The 25,798-nt window shown below is 35.5% G+C and overlaps 1 protein-coding gene across 6 annotated transcripts in view; it reads right to left on the bottom strand.

Annotated features, from left to right (window-relative positions):
• The window catches only part of lmo7b (LIM domain 7b), a 119,293-nt gene that overhangs the window by 76,492 nt on the left and 17,003 nt on the right, over positions 1 to 25,798 (bottom strand). For 2 of the 6 annotated variants that reach the window (XM_073843142.1, XM_073843144.1), the window contains exons 10-24: positions 18,459 to 18,666; positions 16,820 to 16,956; positions 14,149 to 14,569; positions 11,073 to 11,345; positions 10,676 to 10,790; positions 7,869 to 8,030; positions 6,323 to 6,408; positions 5,698 to 5,761; positions 2,846 to 2,871; positions 2,634 to 2,741; positions 2,275 to 2,364; positions 1,905 to 2,119; positions 560 to 604; positions 290 to 345; positions 21 to 189 (exon numbers count right to left, since the gene is read on the bottom strand). In XM_073843142.1, coding sequence (XP_073699243.1) covers positions 21 to 189; positions 290 to 345; positions 560 to 604; positions 1,905 to 2,119; positions 2,275 to 2,364; positions 2,634 to 2,741; positions 2,846 to 2,871; positions 5,698 to 5,761; positions 6,323 to 6,408; positions 7,869 to 8,030; positions 10,676 to 10,790; positions 11,073 to 11,345; positions 14,149 to 14,569; positions 16,820 to 16,956; positions 18,459 to 18,666 — 2,175 coding nt within the window. Of the gene's footprint in view, positions 1 to 20; positions 190 to 289; positions 346 to 559; positions 605 to 1,904; positions 2,120 to 2,274; positions 2,365 to 2,633; positions 2,742 to 2,845; positions 2,872 to 5,697; positions 5,762 to 6,322; positions 6,409 to 7,868; positions 8,031 to 10,675; positions 10,791 to 11,072; positions 11,346 to 14,148; positions 14,570 to 16,819; positions 16,957 to 18,458; positions 18,667 to 23,790; positions 24,097 to 24,546; positions 24,853 to 25,798 lie in introns of all 6 variants that reach the window. The other 4 variants (XM_073843147.1, XM_073843143.1, XM_073843145.1 and 1 more) reach the window with 4 other exon arrangements.

Here is a 25,798-nt window from a genome sequence, read left to right as displayed (position 1 = left end):
AAATGTTTATTCATCAGGACCTCCTGATTGATGTTCCCACAGTGATGGGCTCTTTGTTGATGTTGGCATTGCGCTGACGGATCCAACTGTTGTCAGTGAGGAGCTGCGTCCTCTTCCTCATCTCCGCCAGGATCTGCAGACGTTCCTTTTCTGCTTGCGACAGCTGTCCCTTCTTTTTACCGCTTCCTGCTGTCAGTGAAGAGACAAGGCGGAGAAGATGAGTACTGCACCGGGTATTCAACTATTCAGGAATTCAGACAAAAATAACTGAAATATAAAGTAATCAGACCTTTACCATCCTGTTTGTCAAGGCCTTGAAGTGTAGGGGTAGATTTCGACTTTGTCCTACGCAAAATAAATACATGAATTGTACTAAATGGAATTGTATTCTGAACGAGAATTACATTTTCCCCTCACATTACAATGCACACCTCTCCTTTACGAAACTGGAAAAAACCTTTCAGTACAGAAAAAGTGCTGCCACATGCATATCACCACATCTTCCTTATGCCACAAAAGCCATTCAAAGAAGCAAATGCAGCCCCAACAGCAAACTGACCTGTCAGAAACTGTAAGCTTGGCAAACCCGTAGGACTCCTCTGAGCTGAGGCAGAACAAAGCAGAAGCAGAAAGATAGACGTACAAGAAATGACCAAAGCAGCCGTAAGATGTACACATGCTACATAAACCACAAATGCCACATAAGCTTAAAAATGAATAAATACATGCATACAACTAATACAGTAAATTTTGTCAGGTTAGAAATATGGTGCTCATGGTGTAATATACTAAAAAACAGTTAGATTAAACATCAGCTTTATAGGAATAAAACGGAGATCTGTTAAATATATATTGAGTGTTTTGTTTGCTATAAATATGCAATGTCTTCAGTGAATTTACATTACCAGTCAAAAGTTTTTTTAAGAAGTCTCTTCTGCTCACCAAGCCTGCATTTATTTGATCCAAAGCACAGTAAATTTACCATTTAAAATAACTATTTTCTATTTGAATACAATTTAAAAAATGTAATGTTTTCCTGTGATTTCAAAGCTGACTTTTTAGCATCATTACTCCAGTCACATGATCCTTCAGAAATCATTCCAATTATTATTATCATTGTTGAAAACAGCTAAGTAGACTTTTTCAGGTTTCTTTGATAAATAGGAAGTTCAAAAGAACAGCATTCATCTCAGATAGAAATCTTTTGTAACATCATAAATGTCTTTATCATCACTTTTGACTCATTTAAAGCATGCTTGCTAAATAAAAGCATTAATTTCTATAATTTCTTATTCTTAAAAGAAATTACTCAACTGTTTTAAATATTGCTAATAAATAATAAAAAATGTTTTGTGAACAGCAAATCAGCAGAAATGAATGATTTCTGATGGATCATGTGATACTAAGAGTAAAGAAATGATGCAGAAAATTTTGTTTTGATCACTGGAATAAATTACATTTGAAAATATATTCAAATAGAAAGCATTCATTTTAAATAGTAAAAATATTTAACATTATTACTGCTTTAACAGTCTTTTGGATCAAATAAATGCAGGCTTGGTGAGCAGAAAAGACTTGAAAAAAAAAAAAATCTGTTACTGTTACTGTCCAAAAGTGTTCGACTGGTAGTGCTTTTGTCGAATGTCTTTATTAAAATTATGAAACCATTTGTTTGTGCTTGTCTTTTAAAGGGGACATCGGATGTCCATCTTTCACAAGCTGGTATAATTTAGACTGTTTAGGTTTTATGGCAATAAAAAAAAAAAAAAAGAATTGAATGGATTTTTTTATTAAATGACAGCTCTAATATTTACAAAAATGCTAAATCCTAATGTTTTCTTGCCATTAACAACATAAAAACAGCTACAATTTCTTTTACAACATGTGTCTGGCACATTTCTTACCACTGACTCTTTGTGGTTGAATCACACTCCACCTCTGCCTTCAGTGACTGTTGTCCTGCTGTTGTTTGCACAGCAGTCTGTCTACTCTGTGTTGCTCCCACCTTGTCTGCATTCTGACTGGATGCCACTGAAGTGGTAACAATGGATTGGTTGAAGAAAGGCGGTGGAGTATAAGTAGTATTTCCATTGGACAGCACATCAGGGCATTTCTGCTCCTATTACCAGCAGGAGGTAAATAATAAGTGTGTCGTTATTCATATTCACCATTTATAATGCTGTAAAGGCAATGGAACCACTGTATAAAGCTTCAACATGCTGTGTTTGAATGAGAGAAATTGTAGAATGTAGCAAGTTACAACAATCTTCTGACCTCAGTACCATTGTGCTCCTCTCCATAGACTTCCTGCTGAGCTTTTCTCCACTCCTCCTCTAATTTCTCCTGATCACGTCGATACTTCTCCTAAAACCATTTCAGACAAAAGTCCACTAGTGAATATTTGTAGAATCTGTTTACGTTTATTCGCTTATTAGCAGCAAAACATAAATCTAAACTGCAAGTACTGTTTGAATGCACTTTAGAATGTATTTCAGTTGGACACCTCATACAGCTGGTTGATAGAATGTCTGAAGTATGCAATAAATGATTATAAACTAAAATATTAATCGTACTGACATGAAAATATATAAATTTAAACAATCAAATAGAGCATTTGTGTGATTTGGTGGTACCTGCAGGAGGCGCTCTTGTTCCATCTGCCATTTCTCTTGTCGCCGTCTCTCCTCCTCATGATCCCATGACCAGCGAGAGGAGGTGGTACTGATGGTGGGAACCTGCAACTGATACCAACAAAAAAAAGAACCAAAAAGTAAACTCCTCATATACGGCTAAATCTGAATTTAATTCTGATAAAGACTAAATGTGAATGACAGATGTGACTCACATCAGAGATGGCAGACTCTGAGCCACCTAGTAAAAGAGATAGACACAAAGGTTATCCATTTAAATAGCATAAAGCACACACATAGCCATGAGTTTTCCATGTCTGTAACCTGTTGGTTCATACTGCTCAGTGGATTCTGACACACAACCCCTGCTCTTATGACAAAACTGTAACCAAAGCCACCACGGTCAAGTGAGCGCACAATAAATTCACACTCATATGCTGGTATGCAAGCTTTAAACACGCAAGACAGACAAACATGACGAGAGTGTAAAAAAAAACACCTGAAGAGTAGCGCATGGCAAAAACTGAAAGCACTTTAATTGCAGAGGAATCAAATTGCAGATTGCACTTTTGCATATAAGAGACTAGACAACTCAAAATTCACTTTGTAAACAACTCTGCAAAGATATAAGACATGAAACAGATACAGAAAAATGAAGAAACAGAAAGAGTGACAAACAGGGTTCCCACACCTTGGTTAACTTCAAATTAGGGCTGGGCGATATGGCAAAAATGTAATCTCGATAATTTTTTTCCCATATTGAACGATAACGATATATATTTCGATATAAGCTGTTGATGTTGCCAGCTTTAAAATAGTATCCCAACAATGACTAAAGCCACAAAAATGAAAGGGTTCATTAAATTACATTTAAAGTATAGTTTTTTAACAAAAACAGATTACAGATTTGGCCTTAAAAATTAAAACAACTTACTAAAATAAATAAAAAAAATAAAAGTTGTGACAGAGTATGGTAAATGAGAGTAAATGTACAAAATGTAAACATAAAATTATTGTAAAAACATAATTTGTAACACAATTATTTATTTATTTATTATTATTATTATTATTATTATTAACACAATTGCTTATTTTCTCCATTATAGGTTGAGCTATTTAAATTAGAGGCAACCACTGCATTTTGAAACAATCTACAGTATAAATAACAAAAAAATTACGACACGGTTCTTTCTTAATCGTATTAAGTGCAGACAATTCAGCCAGAAGTAGGCTACTCTCTAAATATTCAAAGTGCAAATAGAGACGGATATTTCAAGCATGATACAGAGCTATAGACATACACAACCTATCATAGCCTACATACTAATAACAGCCTAGATATGTCATGTAGCCTAATTTGAGTGCATTGGGGGGATTAATATTGCTTTTGAATGCGCGTGCGTTTTTTGCTTTCGGTTTCAGTTTTAACAATCGCGCCAAACTCTCAGCTGAGCTAAGAGTCACTTTTCAGGTAGCCAAACCACTTATATAACGGAATTCGTGCTACCTTTTTTGTCAACAATTTCAACATCTTTGGATAATAACTCGAAGTTAGTTTCACTTTCGTCGATGCTTCCTCTTTCTTTTTTTTGTCGTCCTGGTGTTAAGTTTGCTTCGCAAAGTGCGGTAGGAAATGAACTTTGTACTTTGATGTGTACACGCACGCTGTACGCTGATTTGCTGTTGTCGCATATTTCTACTGTGTGATTGGCTCTTAGATTAATCCATATCGAGCAAAAAATGTCTAGAGCCTATCATCGTTATTAACATAAATTTTATCGCGATTCGATATGATATCGTTTATCGGCCCAGCCCTACTTCAAATTCAAGGACTTTCCAGGTCCAATACCCTCAAATTCAAGGACTTAATGTGGGGACACATTTCAGGTGAGAGCAAGGTTACATTGTAAGATACATTATTACAGTTTTCATGTGTCGAACTATGCAAAAAAGCTTTTATTTTTGGCCATATGACAGAGATCTGATATTCTATTTGTCGTAACATACAACACAAAGTACCTCAAAGCGGGAAACACTTAACGCAACATGTAAATTTACTAACGTAAATCAAGAAAGCTAGTATGCATAGGCCACATTAGCGGACCTGAGGGAATAATTTGGATTTTTTTCCAGAAAACTTCTTGCGCAAAATGAATTCAAGCACTTTCAAGGACACTCATCTATGTATCTAACTTTCAGGGATTTCAAGGACCCGTGGGAACCCTGGACAAATCCACCATACCCACCTTATTTTTTAGTGGGAATGGCCATTTGTAAATTGTATGGGTCTGGCTTCCAGTCTCAGCCGCGTCCAGCTATTTTTATCTGTACAAAACAGCTTGTTTTGCTGCTCGATATTGCAAATTGTCTTACCATTTTATTTTAATGTATTATCTTAATTGTGAACACACTGGTTTGTAGAGCAAATAGTTTTACCGTTTACTGCACGTTGTTATTCTTCTTGTTATTTCTGGATAGCGACTAATGAACCGGAAGTCTCACTCATAGGCTTACTTCTACATTAAAGAATAAGGTGAATAGACAATTACAATGTTTCACAGCACACAGACAGCACACATTTTTATTTACCACAGAGATAGACCCAGGAGCTAACTGTGGAACCTGAAGGACAGAGTATTAGTATTAGCATTAGCATTAGCTTTAAGAGCAATAAAAAGGAAACCCATTGAGCAAAATGCTTCAGTTAGTCAGGCCCTTAGACTGCAGCATTAGCAAACAAACCCATTTGTTTGAGCGAATTCAGATATTAATATTCAACAGAACAGACCTCACCAATACACTCCATTAAGAGTGTGCTTAATACAAATCAGTCACAGCATAATTAAATGAATAAGCTGCGTAGATCAGCTGGCCGTCCACCATTAAACTGCTACTGCCTGAGTGAATGAGTTACCTTTTTGCATGAGAAATTCTAACTTTCTTCTATGATTTTTCAAAACTACGTTCTCATAGTCTACAACAGATAACAGTGGAGAGAGATGAGCGTCATTTTCCATGCATTATGGTATCCTTTTTTTGATTGCTAAAGGGGTCTTAAAGCACCCACCTTTGTTATTTAGAGCCACTGGATTGTCTTGGATGCGTCCATTTACCATTTTAGATAGCACTCCCTGAAAAAATGTAAAGTCAAATAAGACAAATAAACACATGAAATGAATTAATTAAATTATAATGTCATAAATAAATACAATAGAGGTTTTATTATAAGGTAAGTATTATTGCAGCTTTAAATAATTTAAACAGATTTTGAAATGCTATTTATTCTTGATAACAAAGCTGAATTTTAAGCATTCATTACTCCAGTCCTCAGTGTTGCATGATCTTCAGAAATCACTCTAATATGCTGATATGATGCTCAAGAAACACTTCTTATTATCATCAATGTTGCAAACAGTTGTGCTGCTTAGTAATTGTGGAAACAAAGATATTTTTTCAGGAGTCTCTAATGAATAGAACGTTCAAAAGAACATCATTTACTGGAAATGGAAATCTTTTGTAACATTATAAAAAGTCCTTATTTTAATCAATAAGTCCTTATTGCATCATTGTTGAATGGAAGCATTCATTTCTTTTAAACAAATTATTATTGATCTGGTTGAACGATAGTGTACCGTTAAGCATTCATTGTACAAGCAACCATATGACCTACCAACTAAACAACAATGACTTACATTTGCAGGCTGTCCGTTGACCTGTGTCTTCACCACGGTCTCCACTGGAGAGGTTGCGCTGATTGAGATATAGTGCTCGGGCCGCCCTATAAGTGTTGAATTGGCACTGGTCAAATTGATGGTCTTATGGCTCTTGTACGGTAGGGAAGGTTGGTCACTGCCCCAGTCTGTCCAGTACCCAAAACATACATCAAAAATGCCAAGTCACGTTAGTGAACTTGTTAGGGATTTAGCGTTGTGATTTGTAATTTGTGAAAGTGGAATTTTAAAGTGGGTAAAATGATACTGTTTGTGTCGATTAATGAAGTTAAAGGGTGCTCATAATTATTCTCGTTGATTAAACTGATCCAGTGGAAAGAAAAATTTAAATAAATTAAGAAAAGCTGTGAACCCACAGACTATTTAGACCAGACAGTGAGACTGACAGACAGACAGACCAACCACCTTCCCACAATGACAGAAAGCAACAGATAAAGCATCTGAATCTGCAATGGCACCTTCACTTTCTCGGCTTATAAAAATAAGACAATAGCAGAAATAAACGTGCCAGAAATATAAAGATGAAAGACCCAACATGACATTGCAACAACAGTTTCTAGATTTCCATGTAGTTCAATTCCATTGTGTATGTATGCAATATTATACTCTCAATATTATATGAAAAGTGCCATATTTACCAGTAAAGACAGACAAAAATTCTGATTTACTGTAAGCAGCCCTTAAAAAAAAACTATTTGATTTGTGAATTTACAGTGTACAGATTTATTTGTTGGTAGCACAATATTATTATTTAAAAATTAAAACGTGAAAAATGACGACATTTTAAATTATGCTAAATTGCTCAAAACATACTCAGCCTCAGGCCATCAAAGATGCAGATCAGTTTCTTCATGAGAACAAATTTTGAAGAACATTACATCACTTGCTCACCAATGGATCCCTAGCACTGAATGGGTGCCGTCAGACTGAGAGTCCAAACAGCTGATAAAAACACCACAATCCATAAGGAATATAAGAAATCCACAAACTGCATGTTCGCAAGAAACAAATTAAGACATTTTAACTTCAAACGGTTTGAACCCCCATAATATTGCTTTCTTCAGTGAAAAAGCGGTCTTGTCTGAATCAGTAGAGAAATATGCACAGATCAACCACTGTTTACAAGCTACACAATCCAAAACAGTTCTAAACAAATATGTTAGTTGGTTTTGATGTAAGAGGACAAAAGGCAATAAACTTTTTCACTGGAGGAAGCATTATTATGGATAGAAGACTCATTTTAGCAACAAAATCATGGTTTGAATTTAAAAACACCTTACTGATTTGTTTTCTTACAAACACACAAGCTTTTCGGATTATCGTGATGTTTTTATCTGGTGTTTGAACCATTATTGTGATGGCACCCATTCACTGCAGAGGATCCAATGGTGAGCAAGAGAAGTAATGCTAAATTTCTCCAAATCTGGTGTAATGAAGAATCAAACTCATCTACATTTTAATGACTTAAGGGTGAGTAAAGTTAAAGCAAGTACTTCCACATCCTCACCGTTCTGGCCGTGTCGTCGGATGTCCATCAGTAGTTTGCCTTTTTGCTGTGCTGTGTCCATACTGCCCTTAAACTGCTCATAAGTCACTTCAGCTACCCTGCATCCACCCAGCGCCACAATCTCATCACCTATCAGCAGACCACACAACTCTGCTGGGCTGCCTGTGTGATGCAGGTGAAGAAGATGAAGCAGGTCAAGAATGTGCCTTAAAGCCAAACTGAGAGAGTTTGTGAGAATACAGAATCAAGTTTACTTCTTGAAAGTTCTCATGGGTTTTCATTCGCTTGGATGTGAAACAATCTAATGAAGTGTAAACAGGATGGTCAACATGTGTCAGCTCTTACATCTTATTCATCTTGAATTGTGCGACTATGCATCTACTGAATGAAACTGTGCAATGTTTAATATACATAATTTCCAGTACATGCCTGTTCCCCAGTATTTGTTCATTAGATCAACTATGTGTGCCCAAAACATATACATATACATATACATATATATATATATACACACACACACACACACACAGAATCTGCAAAAATGTTAATCATTTTACCAAAATAAGTGGATCATACAAATTGCATTTTATTTTTTTTATTTAGTACTGACCTGAATAAGATGTTTACATGTAGTCCACAAGAGAAAAAAGCTGAATTTATAAAAATGACCCCGTTCAAAAGTTTACATATGCTTGATTTTTAATGATCCATAACTGTGTTTTTTTTAGTGATAGTCGTTCATGACTGCCTTGTTTGTCCTGAAGAGTTAAAACTGCCAGCTGTTTTTCAGAAAAGTCCTTTAGGTCCCACAATTTTTTTTATTTTTTATAGCATTTTGTGTATTTGAACCCTTTCCAATAATGAATGATTTTAAGAGCAATCATTTTACACTGAGGACAACTGAGGGACTCATATGCAACTATTACAGAAAATTCAAACACTCACTGTTCAGAAGGAAAAGTGATAAGAGCCGGGGGATGTAAACTTTTGAACAGAATGAGGATGTGTAAATTTTTCTTATTTTGCCTAAATGTCATATATATATTTTTTCCCATTTAGTTTAGCCTTTTAGAAGTTACAGAAGATACTTGCATGTTTCCCAGACAAAATAAGTTAAATTTACCCTGATCTTCAAATTCAGAAAATTTTCACCCCCATATCTTAATGCATTGTTTTTCCTTCTGAAGCATCAGCGATAATGTGAACCTTCCAATAGTTGCATATGAGTCCCTCAGTTGTCCTTCGTGTGAAAAGATGGACCTCAGAATCATACAGTCATTGTTGGAAAGAGTTCAAATACACAAAAATGCTGAAAAACCAAAGAATTTGTTGGACCCAAAGGATTTTTCTGAAAAACAGCAGGCAGTTTAACTGTTCAGGACAAACAAGGGATTCATGAACAACTATTACTAAATAAAAAAACACAGCTGTGGATCATTCAGATAACAGCATAGTACTAAGGACACAGTGTGTAAACTTTTGAACTGGGTCCTTTTTATAAATTCAACTATTATATTCTCTTGTATACTATATGTAAACATCTTACGTGAAATATCGTATTCATGTCAGTACTAAAGAATAAATAACATGCATTTGTATGATCCCCCTTATTTTGGTCAAATAATTACCATTTAGCAGATTCTGCAAGGTGTATGTAAACTTTTGACCTCAACTGTATATGTTCATCATTATATATTACCTGACGGATAGCCTTAAATGGAACAGAAAACAACAGAACAGGTTCATGCATCATTGATGAGGCTCTACAAGTAGGTTAGTGTGTTTAATGGAATTCTGGGGAAGGAGATCAACCTGAGCCCTTCTACACCTCAGTCTGTCTCATAACACCACACGATACGGCTAATTAAAAGGATCCCAAGAGTCAGAAGCAAACACTCTCAGTCTCTTCTATACAATTCTAAGATGAAAGCTGATTATAACCGGGATGTGCTTTAAGCTATATTTACTGCACGCATGGCTGCCCTGACCTGCTTTTTTACGCGCACGCCGCACAGGTCACAGATGAATGCTCAAGCTCCTCTCATTCAAGAGGATACAGTACATCCTAAGCCAAGCACCAGACTCCCTACAGCAGTGTTTCTCAACTCCAGTCCTCGGGACCCACTGCTCTGCACATTTTGTATGTCTTCCTCATTTAAGGCACCTGATTTTGATCATCAGCTCATTAGTAGAAAGATTCATGAACTGAACTGAGTGTGTCAGACTCAGAAACATACAAAATGTGCAGAGCAGTGGGTCCCGAGGACTGGAGTTGAGAAACACTGCCCTACAGGACTTCTTCAGTTTAACCAATCAGACTAATGCACAGTAAGAAACACCTTCACTGTTCTCTATAAATCATTCATCTTGGTCTCACTCCAGAATCCTGAGAATGACATAGTGTGGCTGAACAGAAGAATGAATGGTAATTTATGCACAAAAACACTTGCATTCTCAATAATTAAAGATACTATGAAAATAGCTTCCAAGGACAGTGTGATACACAATAAACATCCACAAACTTGACAAGTGCAGAACGTTTAGGCTATTAAGCTTTTTACTTATAATCTACTGGTCTTATCTACCTCCATTCATCCACAAACACACACCACCATAGCTGCACCAATGCACCCCATTTCTCTAAGCAGAGATTCTGTATGGTAGATACATTTATATATTGTACATCCAACCTGACTGATTCACAAATAGCTCACATTTCACCCTCTATTAATTGAAATGCAAAGCCTGGATGCATAAAAAAGGAAAAAAACTGTTTGTTTGGAACCATTTTAAATTACAAAGCTTACCTGCTTGAACAGATTTCACAAAAGCACCAGTTGAGTCCCAGTGAGCCTTGAATCCAAAGTCTCTCCCGCTGTTAGGCTTCTGATTCAAGCAGACTCGCATTTCACTTTGACCCACCTGAGAGAGAGAGAGATACAGAGAGAGAATGTGACACCTGAGGATCCCATGACACCATCTTCAAGAAATCTGCTCTAGTCAGTATAACACAAACAAAATAAAATTATTTTCTATGAGAACCCTTTTAACATTTTAAGCAATTGTATACAAATTCATTTACAGTGCATACTGTATTATTAATAATATATACAAGTTGCCATTAACTGAGTGTTCTAAGTAGTTTAAGGATATCCTGGACGCCGCAGTTTTTTTAGAGTTGATTTAGATTGTCAAGCAGCCTACCGTAATGTCTCTGGTTTCGGAGACAACAGGAGGAGATGTTTGTATATTGGAGGCGGCCATAGTCACTTTAGTGACAAAAGAGTTAATTGGAGCTGCTGACAACCTTCCATCTCTTCGCTCTTCTTCTTCCTTCTTAAGGTTGATTGGATGAGCGCTTGAACGAAAGTGGCCCGTGTCAGCAGAGGTTGTGACCTTTCCTTGACCGCCGAGGAAAGAAGGGATGATTGAATGGTCTCTGTTCTCACTGATAAGGCTTTTATGAGAGTCATCCATCTGTAGAAACCCAAGATTAAAGCAAATAAATAAAAGCAGCTACTTCTTTCAACAACCACTTGAGCATCAGCAGTGATGAATTCTATTTGATATTGAGACTCAACAGTCGGGTAGTTTAGACACAGGTATTGCGCCTTGTGAAAAAAATTATAAAAGAAATTACCAATTTAGGACTGAAAAAAGTCTATTTCTCAATGGAATATGAGCCCATTTACTTTATTATATATTATTGTATTGTATTGTTTTCCTGGTATTCATATTCGCACTTGCTAAAACAAAAACAACCTGCTCCATTTCTGAAACTAACGTTAACTTAAATCTCCAATTATAATTTATAAAGCCACTTTTTTCATTTCAGCACTTTTTTCAACACAGAATACAAAATTGCTTTTTTTTCGAGACCAGGTGACAAAACACTGCGTGTGACCATGCACGGTTGAGAAGCTTGTCATGGAAAAGAGCACACACACACAACAAAGTCACAGCTTGGGTTTCACGAAGCACCCGGAGTACAGAGCAGTAGTAGTGGCTTTATCCATTATTCATATGCCAGCCGCTAGATGATCAGGTGCTGAGGAGTAACACTAAACTTCACACACGGAACACTGCACAAACTATAACTCTTCCTCATCCCCCACTCCTTCATCATGTGTGTTTATCAACCATTTAGGTACTATTTAGAAACTAACAATTAGGGTACGCCTCTGGGCTGAAAAGAATACTGCAAATGCCAATGCACCTTTTTAATCGACCATTAGGTTTTCTAAAGAGCTTGGCATTACTGCAGTCCTTGCCGGTCTCATGACTTGTGAGTACGGGAACGTTAAAAAGATAGTTCACCCAAAAATTAAATGTACCCTATTATTTACTCACTCTAAATCCATCCTAGGTGTGTCTGACTTTCTTCTTTTAGACGAATACAATCAGAGTTATATATAAAAAAAAATGTCCTGGCTCTTCCAAGCTTTATAATGTTAGTGAATGGGGGTCCAAATTTTGAAGGACAATAAAGTGCATCCATTCATTATAAAAAGTACTCCACACAGCTTCGGGGGGTTAATAAAGGCCTTCTGAAGCGAAGCGATGCGTTTTTGTGGGAAAAATAATAATAATATATACAACTTTACAAACCATAATCTCTAGATTTGCAAGAGTCACTTTCTAGTGGATGACATTGGAAGCAGGCGTACCAGTCTCGAGAGAACCAAGTTTTGTTTACAGGAAAGGAAATCTAGTCTAGTCTATTCTTAGCTTATATCAAAATCCTCTTGACATTTTTTTTTTACAAATCCTTGTATTGAACTTCTAATTCATGACTGGCCTTTTGTTTTGCTCTCTCCTATGCGCCTCCACATTTGTCACTTCTGGGTTTGTCACCACTTTCACCTACGTCATCCGCTGGAACAGCACTCTCTTGTGAATGCGAAAATATCAATTAGCAGAAGCTAGAGATTACGATTTATAGAATTTTAAATACGGATATTTTTCTTACACAAACACATCCATTTACTTCAGAAGGCCTTTATTAATCCCCCTTTTTATGAAGTTTTTATGAAGGATGGATTCACTTTATTTTGTGTTAAAATCTTATAAATTATAATAAATTAATTTATAAATCATTATAAATCTTGAAAGAGCCAGGACATTTGTTTTATATAAAACTCTGACTGTATTTATCTAAAAGAAGAAAGTCATATACACTTAGGATGGCTTGAGGGAGAGTAAATCATTGGGTAATTTTCATTTTTGGGTGAACTATCCCTTTAGATGAAGATGTTATATGTCTCTAATCTACACTTTCATATGAAAAAAAAAAAAAAACAAGACAAATAAGACAAATAGCTTTAATGACTATAAGTGATATGTCTTTAAAACTGATTTGAAACTATTTAAGTAATTTCACAGCAAATATATGCATATTAAATTATCCTAAAAAAATAATTTGAGATTTTCTTTAGCTCTGCTGATGATCTCAAGGTACCATGCAAAAATGTTGCCATAACCAATACAAAAAAGGAGAAAATACACTTGAGTCATATTGTTTTCACGATTGATCATTGCGGCCACTTTCAGATACTTGTGCGCATCCTTACATAAACGGAGCCTTTACATACTGTAAGGTCAAAGGTCAAATCTTGATGAAAATGCAGCTTTATTCATATGAGATCATGGTCCTAGTGGAGTGGAATATTTAGGATTAAAAAAAAAAAACTCTACACTATATAAAGACAGAAGCAAAAGAGAACATTTCTGAGACAGACAAAAAGAAACTAAAAACCATGGTGAAATGGACACAAATCGCAAAAAAAACCTCCTTAATCAGAATCAAAAGCCTCCATTGTTAGAATAAAAGAACATATGATCTATAATATGTGACCTTGGACCATAAAACTAGTCATAGGATCAATTTTTTGAAGTTGAGATTTATAAATCTTCTGAAAGCTGAATAAATAAGCTTTCCATTAAATATATGGTTTGTTAGGATAGTATATTTGGCAGAGATATAACTACATAAAATACTGAGAAAACTGCCTTTAAAGTTGTCCAAATGAAGTTCTTAGCAATGCATATTACTAATCAAAAATTAAGTTTTGATACATATTTACGGTAGAAAATTTACAAAATATCTTCATGGAACATGATCTTTACTTAATACCCTAATGATTTTTGCCATTAAATAAAAATTGATAATTATGACCCATACAATGTATTTTTGGCTATTGCTACAACAGTATACACATTCTACTTAAGACTGGTTTTGTGGTCTAGGGTCACATATGTAACACTAATAACGGGCACTTACGGAATATACTCTGGGCAGTGATGACACTTTGGAGGGTTTGGATCCAAATGGACGTGGCGTGACACCTGTGGAGAGGCGTGAGGAACCTTCTGACCTTCTGAAACCTCTGGGTAGAGTAGCAGATGCGCGTGTTCCCCCTGCATAAAAGCTCTCCAGGAGACTTGCACGCCGGCTGAAGTCTGGACCCTGCTGCTCGTAGGGTTCTAGATCCATAGTAGCCAGGCTGGTCAGTGAACTCTGTTGAGGGACAACAGCTGATGGAGGGGTGAAGAATTCACTAGCTGAGTCAGTCATCTCTGCGTCAGTACTTCTGGTCAGAGCAAAAGATGTCCCGTTCGTGAGGAGTGTAGCCGAGGTGGTTGACCACCCAGTACTGCTGACACTGGATCTTGCATCACTCATGGGTCCAGGCATGTTGGAGCTGGAAGAGAGTGAACCGGCAACTGAAGTGAATGCCTGATCTGATCCCAGGGCAGGAGTTTAAAGATGGGGAAGGACTCTACTGAAAAGCACATGGCTTATAGTGGTGACCTGTGCACTGAAGGGGAGCAGGGGGTGGAGAGGGCTTGGAGGACAGGTGTAACTATCGAATGTCTCTATTGTTCACAAGTGAACAGCAAGTGGTAACACTTTAGAATTATGTTCAAATTGTTAATGCATTGGGTACTATGAACTATGAATCTTTACAGCGTTTATTAATCTTACGTAGATTTTGATTTATAAATATAGCCTACTTTTCTTCATTGTTAAAGGTGCATTCAGTAGTTTGGTAAACACTATGAAATAAACGGTGTTTGTTTTTTTGTTTTAATGAAGAGTCGTATGAATGGCTGAAATGAAGACTGCACTCATAATAGCTTTCTGTAAAAAGTGTTTTAATTATTTAGATATGTGACCCTGGACCACCAAACCAGTCTTAAGTCGCTGGGGTATATTTGTAGCAATAGCCAAAAATATATTGTATGGGTCAAAATTATAGATTTTTCTTTTATGCCAAAAATCATTAGGAAATTAAGTAAAGATCATGTTCCATGAAGATTTTTTGTGAACTTCCTACTGTAAATATATCAAAATGTAATTTTTGATTAGTAATATGCATTGCTAAGAACTTAATTTGGACAACTTTAAAGGTGATTTTCTCAGTATTTTGATTTTTTTGCACCCTCAGATTCTTGATCTTCAAATAGATGTATCTCAGCCAAATATTGTCCGGTCCTAACAAACCATACATCATATTTATTGAGCTTTCATGTGATGTATACATCTCAGTTTTGTAAAATTTAACCTTATGACTGGTTTTGTGGTCCAGGGTCACATATTACAATAATACTTTTTTATAATTAAAAAGTGTTGTAATTACACTGCCATTCAAAAGTTTGGGATCAGTAAGATTTGTAATGTTCTTTTAAAACGTCTCATATGCTCATCAAAGTTCCATTTATTTGATGAAAAATACAGAAAAAAGCAATATGAAATATTACTGACATTTAGATTAACTTTTCTGAATGTACTTTAAAATATATTTTCTTTCTGCGATGCAATATGAATTTTTATCAGCTACTCCAGTCTTCAGTGGCATGTGATCCTTCAGAAATCATTCTAATATGCTGATGTATTATTATTATTATTATTATTATTATTATGTATTATGTTGGAAATGTTGGATTCTTTGATGAATAAAAAGTTAAAAAGAACAGCATGTATTCAAAATAGAAATCTTTTCTAACAATAAACATCTTTACTATCACTTTTTATCAATTTTGCACATCCATGCAGAATAAAAGTATTAATTTCTTTCAAAGAAAGAAAGAAAGAAAAAAAAATGTATTGACCCCAAACTTTGAACAGTAGTGTATAATGTTACAAAATATTTCTATTTTAAATAAATACTGATAAATAAATAAATCAATCTAAAAAAGCTTATTAGAATGATTTCTGAAGGATCATGTGACTGGAGTAATGATGATGAAAATTCAGCATTGCATCACAGGAATAAATTCAGTTTTAAAGTATATTAAAATATAAAACCACAATTTTGACTTCAAATAAAATTCCGCAGTATGAATATTTTTTATTAAATAAATGCAGCCTTGATGAGCAGAAAAGACTACTTAAAAAAAAAATAAACTTTTGAACAGCAGTGTATATAGATAGACAAAACTGAGACAAGGGTAGAATCTGTACCTATATGGAAAAGGTCTGACGGCAGAAGACAGAAATTTCCAAAAGACAAAAGGAGAATCCTGAGTAGAGCTCAAGGTTTTTTTTTTTGTTTTTTTGTTTTTGTTTTTTATGGATATCGGTTTAATTTCCATAAAATAATCATGCTGAACCATGACAATGTATGGTAGTACCCCTTCTAAAACCACTGACATATTGGTACTTAAAGTACACAGAACAGCGATTCTAACCCTAGTTAAAGGACTACATAACTGCGTTTTCACCATTACACCATTATTACACATCTTCTGAAAGAGTTTTATTGTATAGAAGACAGAAACTCAGAAATTCTGCTTTATTCCCTACTTGTCAGATATTTAGGTTTAAAATAATAGGATGTTAAATTAACAATACTTGTAATTTGTGGTTGGATTATTGCTTTAAAAGTATGTACTAAATCAGACAGAAAATGCATTACTATGCGAGTAAAATATATTAAAGTATATACTACCTCTCCTCTGGCACCCCGGTGAGCTTGGCACTGGCGGCTCCCCCACCGGTAATAAGTTCAATCTGCTCCCTCTCCTCACGCTTCCTGTGGAGGTCAGAGTTTGTGCTTCGCCGCCGGCTCTTCCACCTGTTCAGATCCTGCAGTGACAGAGGTGAAAATTGAGTGATAAATGAAGAAATACTGGAGAAAGAAAAAAAAAATCTGTCAGACAATAACGTCAGTGTGAATGGTCTTTAGAAGAAAAAAAAATCTCCAAGGCCAGTCCAAAACAAAACACTGTTATTATTCGGCTCGCTGAGGCCCCAGCAGTGCAATCTCAGATATAGCAACATAAAGGAGAAACTTAAAGATGCTTTAAGCTACATTTTTAATGGACTAACAGAAAATGTTGCCAAAATTACATTTTCCTCTGTGACAATCCTATAAATACGTGAAATAAATACTTCGTTCACCCAAAGAATAAAAAAAGAAAGTCATTCACTCACCATTATTTCAAACGCGTTTCAAACCTGTTTTACTGACTTTCTTTTATGGAACATAAGATATTTTGAGAAATATACTGAGAATATATTAACGATATACAATACGTTATTTTTGTATAAACAAGTCAATGGCAACACAAAATCTTGGCCTACAACATTCTTTAATAGGAATAGTTCATCCAAAAATAAATCCTGTCATTAATTACTCACACTTATGTTGTTCAAAACACTTTGAAATTATATGAGGGTGAACAGAATTTTAATTTTTGGATGAACTATCCTTTAAAAATATCTTCTGTGTTCCAAAGATGAAAGAAACACATACTGGTTTGAAACACATACAGGTAAATTAAGACATTGGGTCAACTATTCCTTTAAGGGGAGACACTGCAGGCAAAAATGCTGTTTTTCATGCACAAGTTTGAGATTTTGGGCTTTTGGGTTTTTCAGAGTAGTGGAAAGAAAACACTCAAAAAGAGACTGTTAAGTGTTTCTTTTATAACACTTTATCTATGTGTCAAAAGATTTCAATTACAATACATATTTTTAAAGGCTATTTTCTCAAAATGACTTTTTTTTTTCTACACTGAGCCATAAATCTACACTTCAGTAGCACTTACACACACCAAATTTTACATTTTTATTCCTGTCTATATTCTGAAGGTTTTTACAGAGGGATTTGTTCATATATAAATTGCTTGATTTTATACCACATTTTGTTCCCAAAAAAATGGTAAAAAAAAAATAATGTTACCTGTCTGTTCTAATTTTTTTCTGAATTATGGCATGGCAAAATGAGATACCCAAAATCCCCTTTGTAAAAACATTTAACTCTAATGTCAAAAAAATTAAACAAGAATTTTGAAACTGATTTTTGTACTAGAAATGTATGCAAATTAGCACATATTTCATTAAATAATGCCTCAATTGCATATTTAAACCTAACATTTTAGAAAACTTGTAATACAAAAAATGTTTGCAATTATCAGTATAATCAATCAACTAAGTACAGTAATAACTATTAGTTAATTTTTTTTTTACCCTATTCACCTGCAGTGTCTCACCTTAAACACTTTTTTGTTCTTATTATAACCTGTGTGTTCATTAGTTTCCACCATCGTGATCTAAAGAGTCTTGCGCAAATAAACATCGCTTACTTCGTGCCACTTGGCTTCACTTTCCTTTATTCTGGCCCGGATGCTTTGTAACTGCACCTGCTGAACCCTCTTTATGGCTGAGGGTTCAAGGGTCACCTCTCCAACAGACCTCTGGTGAACAAGACGTGACCCCAACGGGTCAAAGCCAGAGCAGTTGTCAGATTCCTGTGGAATGGGCGCCAATGTGATGTCACCCATAGATTTGCTTCTGTTGAGTAGAGACGGACATTGTTATTTAAATGATCATTTCTATTCAAAAGACCAGAGGCTGGCGATGTCAGCTTTTACACAAGTATAATTGTGTTATACTGACATCTAGAGGTTAAGACGTGAATTGTACCCCGTCTCTGTAAAAGCTGTGTCAGATTAATTAAAACATTAGCATTGAATAGTAAATAGAAAGAGAAACCAGCAGAAACGCCACACAATTATGAAAAAATAATAGTGTAGTATTACAATATAACATACATAAGCATATGCATTAAAGCCGAGACAGAGATACAACATGCAAGACACTATATAGATGCTATATGGCATGTAGCACTTTGTAAAATGCTGTAATGATTGATTTTTTAATTTACTTGAGGGACAAGTCCGTAAAAATGCACACATTCAAACAGAAAAAAGCAGCCTGTGTAATTAAGCCACAAATGCAAAAAGAATCAGGCATTTGCTATTGCAAAATGACACTGAAGCAATATCAAAAATGGCTGAACTCACCCTGTGTACTGAGAGTGTCTCATGGGAAATCTGGGAAACCATGAAAATATTTGACTGTAAAATTGTTTTCATAGTAAATGGATTTTTTTTTGTTTTGTTTCTCCCCATGGAGGATCACTTAAAAAGAATAGTGCATCCATTAATACATTAAATTTACCCTTCCAGATGATTTTAAAAAACTTGATTAACCATCTATTGGGGAACAAACGCACACAAAACGTAAAATGAAACATTTTGTACAAAGCAAATAAGAGTCTAAGAGAAAAGCTGCTAAAAATAACTGAAATAAAAAGAAATAAATTATTCACACAAATGATGTGCCTCACACCTGGTATTTTTTTTTATTATTGGCCCAAAAAAGATATTTTGACATTTCAGTGCAAGTTGTTTGACTTCAGATTGTGACATATCAGACAGACACACATTTCAGCGTATAGACAACATCAAGATGGCCAGTTGTTACGACTGCATACACAGAATTTATTACATTAATATGACAACTGGGAAGCAAAACTATTAAATCATCTGTTACACTAAATCAGCTCAAGCAACTCTCACAAGATCTTTCGTTTTTGGAGCTTTTTCGTTGAAGCACACTGTAAAACAATCATAAAACAACTGTTCTAGGCTTCATTTCGCTTGGATCTTATCCACTTTATTCTTCAACGTGGAACAATGTGCAGTAAAGGGTAAAACTACACTAAACTACACACTGCACTACAAACCAGTGTGTTCATAATTAAGATAATAATACATTAAACTAATATGGTACGACACACCAATTTGGAATATCAAATAGCAAAACGAAGCCAGACCCATAAAATTTACTAATGGCAAAAAAACAACAACAACACTGCACTTCTGTTATTATAATGCACTATATGTGACCCTGGACCACGAAACCAGTCATAAGTAGCACGGGTATATTTGTAGCAATAGCCAGCAATATATTGTATGGGTCAAAATTATAATGTTTTTTATGCCCAAAATCATTAGAATAATCATTAGGATAAAAGACCATGTTCCATGAAGATATTTAGTAAATTTCCTACCATAAATATAACTTCATTTGGAGGCGATTTTTTCAACATTTAGATTTTTGCACCCTCAGATTTCAGATCGCAGGCAAATTTTACATACATGAACTAAATGCTTATTTATTCAACTTTGATTATGTATAAATCATTTTTTATGACCTTTATGACCATGTTGTCCAGGGTCACATATGGACTTTTCAGTCTTGCACCATTAAAGCTGCCAGTTTAAGTTCAGATTCCAAAACAGCCCTTTATCTGTGCTTGCAGTGGATGCGTTCAGGTTTTTTTTTTTTTTTTTTGTTAAATCATACACAGCTTGGGCTAAGTCATCTCACACCTATAAATAAATTAATGACGCTAGGGAAGTGAAACAGAGATTATATGCCTGTTACCAAATTAAGAATTTGTCACAATCTCAAAATGGCCACAGCTGCTACATTAGGCTTAAATTAAGCTCCATTAAAAAGGAAGCAAAGTTTTGGTGCAAACATACATAGTATCTGCTGTATAAATAGCTTTCACCTGCTAAAACGTTGCAATGTTCTAACAAATTAAGAAAAGCTTAAATTATGCTGATTATTTTATACTGTTTCATACAAACATTCTGCTCATCTGCATTTAATTAGCATACAATATTATTCTCCAAATATATAGCTATGGCTTGAGTTAATTGTCCGAAGCACTTCTACACAAGAAAATAAAAAAGAAAGAATGTCTCAAAAGGTGTGAGGGGATTTGGAATCAGGTGGAAAGTTTGGAGCAGGTGCAGCTAGCCAAGGAGTGATGTCAAAATCAGAGTCGTCCTCAGAGGAACCAGACATCTTTCGGCTACAGGTAGAAGAGACAGAGAGACAGAAAAAAGGGAGGAAGCAATAGCAGAGGAAAAAGGAAAAGACAATATTTTAAAATAGAGGAAAAAGAAAAACAAAATACAGGGAGTCACATAAGTATTTAGAAATACTGATAATTAATATACTTAACCCCCTTAAAGGAATAGTCTACCTAAAAATGAAAACTACCCCATGATTTACTCAACCTCATGCCATCCTAGGTGTATATAACTTTCTTCTTTCAGACAAATACAATTGGAGTTATATTAAAAATGTCATGGCTCTTCCAAGATTTATAATGGCAGTAAATGGGTGTTGAGATTTTGAAGCAAAATAAAGTGCATCCATCTATCATAAAAAGTGATTCACACAGCTCCGGAAGATTAATAAAGACCTTCTGAAGTGAATAAAATATCCATTTTAAACTTTATAAACCATAATCTCCAGCTTCCACTAACTATCTAACACAAGTTCCAGCGGATGACGTAGGCGAACACTGTGACAAACACAAAAGTGCAGAGGAGAGAGCAAAACAAAACACTGGTCATGAATTAGAAGTTTTAAACAAGGATTTTTTAAGAAAAATGTCAGTGGATTTTGATATAAGACAAGAGGAGACTGGTTTTCCTTTGCCGTAAACAAAACTGGGTTCTTGCAGAACTAGCATATGCTCACAGGAGCTCAAGCTACGCTACTCTCTCATGAAGGCGGGTACAACAGTTAGCTGAAGTTAGAGATTAGAGTTTATAAAGTTAAATATGGAAATTCTTCTTACAAAAATGAATCAATTCAATTCAGAAGGCCTTTATCAACCGTGTGGAGGACTTTTTACAGGGTTCAGATTTTTACAGATACGGTAAAATACAATTCCAGGACTTTCAAAGATTTTTCAAGCACTACTTTTTTGTAGTTCAATCAAAGATCTCACTTATGGTTTGATGTTTTCTACTATTTAAGAAAAAAAAGAAAGGAAAAAAAGATTGGCAAAACCGCTCTGAAGTATCACGTGTCACAGAGGAGGTCAGGGTCCAAAATGCAGGGAAAGGATTTTAATGAAACAAAACACAAATAAACAGAAACAAAAGGCCAACACGGCACAACACAACTAGAATTGAAAATCAAAACGGTCTGGAATCAGGAACAGGGATACACACACGAAGACAATGCAGCCAGAATGAGCAGTGAGACATGAGCAGCTTTAAAGTCCGTATAATTGTGAACAGGTGTGAGTTGAGACGAGTGTAACGATCACAAGACAGGTGTATACAATCAAGGAAGTGCAGTGCAAGGGAAAGGGAAACAGCGATCTCAGGTGGCTGAGGGAAGCCCCACAGCCCAGATCATGACATGAAGTCCCAATCTGAACCAAATGATTTGCGATCTGCATTCCTAGTTTCCGATCTAAATCAAAGAATTTGCAGTCCATGCTCCGAAGTGCCGATCTACTGTAAATAATGATTCGCAAACCATCATTTCAGATCAGGACTCAAGAGTGTGGTTCACAAATCATTCAATTCGCGGAATGATTCAAGAACCCGCTCTAAAGTCCCGATCTGAATCAAATGATTGGCGATATGAGACTTGAGGTTCGATATAATTCAACTGATTGGCGATCCGTATAAAGTTTCAATCGAAGTCAATCTATTGCGAACTCGCTCCGAAGTCCTAATCTAAATCAAATAATTTGCAATAAGTGATTTGAAGGCCCGATCTGAATCAAATGATTTGCCATCTGATTGGAGCCCTCAAAACAGTGAATCATGTTGTGACGCGATAGTTTTTAAATATTCTTTAAAATCATTACAAGCAATGTTGAAATTCGAAAATGAATGGCTCTTTTAATTTGATCTGGTTTTTGCTAGTGAATCACTTGAAATGAAAAAGAAGTCAGGAGTTTGAATCAAAGAGGTTCCAGCTTAAATGACTCACTCAATTGATTTGGTTCATCCGTTTCTCTCTTTGTGTCTTCAGCCACGTGTACAAGACACTGTCAGTACTACTACTGGTTTAGCTCCCTAGTTTTATGACATTAACTGAAACAGGCAAAAAAAGTATTTCAATTCAGAGTTACTTTGCAAGTAACTCTTTAGGAATATTGCAATTTTTTAGGGGTTTTCAAGGCCTTAAATTTCAAAAAGTCAAACTCAAGGACTGTAAGCACTTTAAGCACCTTGTACGATCCCTGTTTTTATGATGGATGGATGCACTTTTATTGGACCCTAAAATTCACTACGATTTTAAAGCTTGGAAGAGCCAGGACATTTTTTAATATGACTGACTGTATTCATCTGAAAGAAGAAAGTCATATACACCTAGGATTGCATGAGGGCGAGTGAATCATGGGGTAATTTTCATTTTTGGGTGAACTATCCCTTTAAGAAGGAAGCTGTTGTTTTAAAAACACTTTGTTATTTTGCTATGGGGTAAATTTTGGGAAAAACTATTTGTTTTTAATACTATTTGATCCAAAACAGTCAGGAATACATTTCATAATGCAAGTTGCTGTTGTGTACTTTAACCAATATTTATATTTTCTGTGTGTTTTTACAGGGGTTGAAGAAAATTGATCTTCTATTAGAAAACAATAGAAGATCTGTAACAGCAATTATGATATTTTAGAGATTTCATTCACATTTATGATAGCTTTATTCTGTACTGGGGCAAAAAAAAAAAATAATAATTTGGTATTCTCTACCAGATTTCCAACTGGCTCTAAAAGAACCTCTTTCTCCTTATGACACAAACCTGAGGCCCTGCATCTTCTTATACCATGGCCTGCGCTGGGACCCTAGCCTGATCTTTTTCACATGTAGATCTTCTTCAGGTGTCCAATATTTGGGCAGGAACTTGTCTGACTCGGCATTGACAGAGGTCTGATGCTCGGAAACAAGCACCCGACGAGCGTAAAGGTCATCCATCACAGGATCGGCATATCCTCTATCCTCATCAGAGTCACTTGTGCCATTGTTTAGGGCTCTCTGAAGAAACTCTTCTTCCAAAGTGGCTGATTCAAAGTCTGCCCGTCCATTTTCAGAGGGAATGGGTGATACACTGCTTCCCAAGACAGAGCCATCCGTATGAGATGAGTGCAGAAATGTCTTCAAGAAGCACACGCATAAACATGCATGCAAAAATATTAGCCACTTTTGTTTTTAGTGCTAGTTAGTGGAGCGCACCGCAACATCAAACCACACTTAGTTCTAGCAATGACATGAATGAACAGCAAATTAGTCAGACAGTGCCAATATAAACACAGTGCCAATATAAATCTTGAAATTGAAGGATCCCGCCAAGCAATACGCACACACTCTTCAAAATGTGTTTCACTAGAGTAGAACACCAGTTTAAGAAAACATAAGCATGCCTTTCTAAATTAATAAGCTCATTTAGTTATAATCAACAGATGAAAAGTCGTTAGAACCAGTTGGATGTACATAAGCACAAATATTAGGGCACCACGGCAGGCAGAGTCTATATTTGAAACACTCTCTAAACTCTGACCTCTGGTTTGATCTCTGGGGTGGCACTGCGGCCAGCCGTGAGGCATCTGACAAGGTGAGCCATGACTTCCTAGCACTTGGGGTCACCATAGGGGCCACTCTCGGGCCCAGAGGCTTTGAAGGGATCGCAAAGTTCACTGGGGCCATGGAGGTTACAGAGCGAAATCTGCGACTCGCTAGGTCGTCCTGCACAAGGTCTGGTTCAGGGCGATCCGCATCAGAGTCACTGTCACTTTGGTAACTGCTTGCCCATTGGAGGAAGGCAGAAGCAGGAGGGAGGTCACGGCATAAGCCCCTCCCATTTTCACTACAGCCAAAAGATGGTGCATGGACAGACTAAGAAAACCACCTCCAATTACACGCATAATAGATCTGCTATAACTAAGCCAATTACATTTTAACCAAAAAACTGAAGAAAAGACCAATTTATATGGACAATATTAATAATCGTGTTCCAAATGTACATAACAGGTTTTCAATACAATAAGTCTTCCAGTCACTGACTTTTACTAAGATTGAGTTATTTACAATCCCCTGTTAAAAACGGTTTAGATAAAGCACTTTAGCTGCCAGGGGTCATTGTATACCTAAAAGCACTAGTGGGTAAAATTTATCCTTTCACACAGAATATATAATTAATGAAATTAAATTTAAGATCTTTCAATAAAAAAAGGAGGTTTTAATAGATCAACATTTCCTTGAATGCCACAAAGTGATCAGCTGAACAAAACATATGGTGAACAGGGCTAGACGACATACGGTTTAAAAACTAATAAATACATATTACTAATAAGGATAATAATAACTTGATTAAAATAGAATTAAAAATATATTCAAGTCTTTTAATATTCAATGTTCTGATACAAATACAAGTAGATTAAATGTTTAAAAGATAATGAAATTAAAAATAACGTTAAATCAATGTTATTGTAATTAATTTTGCTCAATATATTTTACACTTTTTTTTTTATATAGAAACATTACACACCGAAAAACATTTACCTACATAAAATGCCATGTGAGGACTTCTGTCAGCATGCAAACAAATTACAAAAAAGCAATATTTAAGATTTTTTTCTCTTTAAAGTCTTTTTGGAAGTTTTAATGTATGAATTTAAAAAAAATTAACTTAAAAGGATAGTTCGTTCAAAAATTAAAATTCTGTCGTTAACCCTCATGTCGTTCCAAACCCGAAAGACATTAGTTTATCTTCAGAACACAAGATCTGAAAGCTTTCTGACCAATGCAAGTAC

This window comes from Garra rufa, chromosome 6, assembly GCF_049309525.1.
Source record: "Garra rufa chromosome 6, GarRuf1.0, whole genome shotgun sequence".
In the NCBI taxonomy this organism is placed as follows: Eukaryota; Metazoa; Chordata; class Actinopteri; order Cypriniformes; family Cyprinidae; genus Garra; species Garra rufa.
Note: the sequence above shows the minus strand (reverse complement) of the source record. Positions and strands in the feature narration are given on the sequence as shown.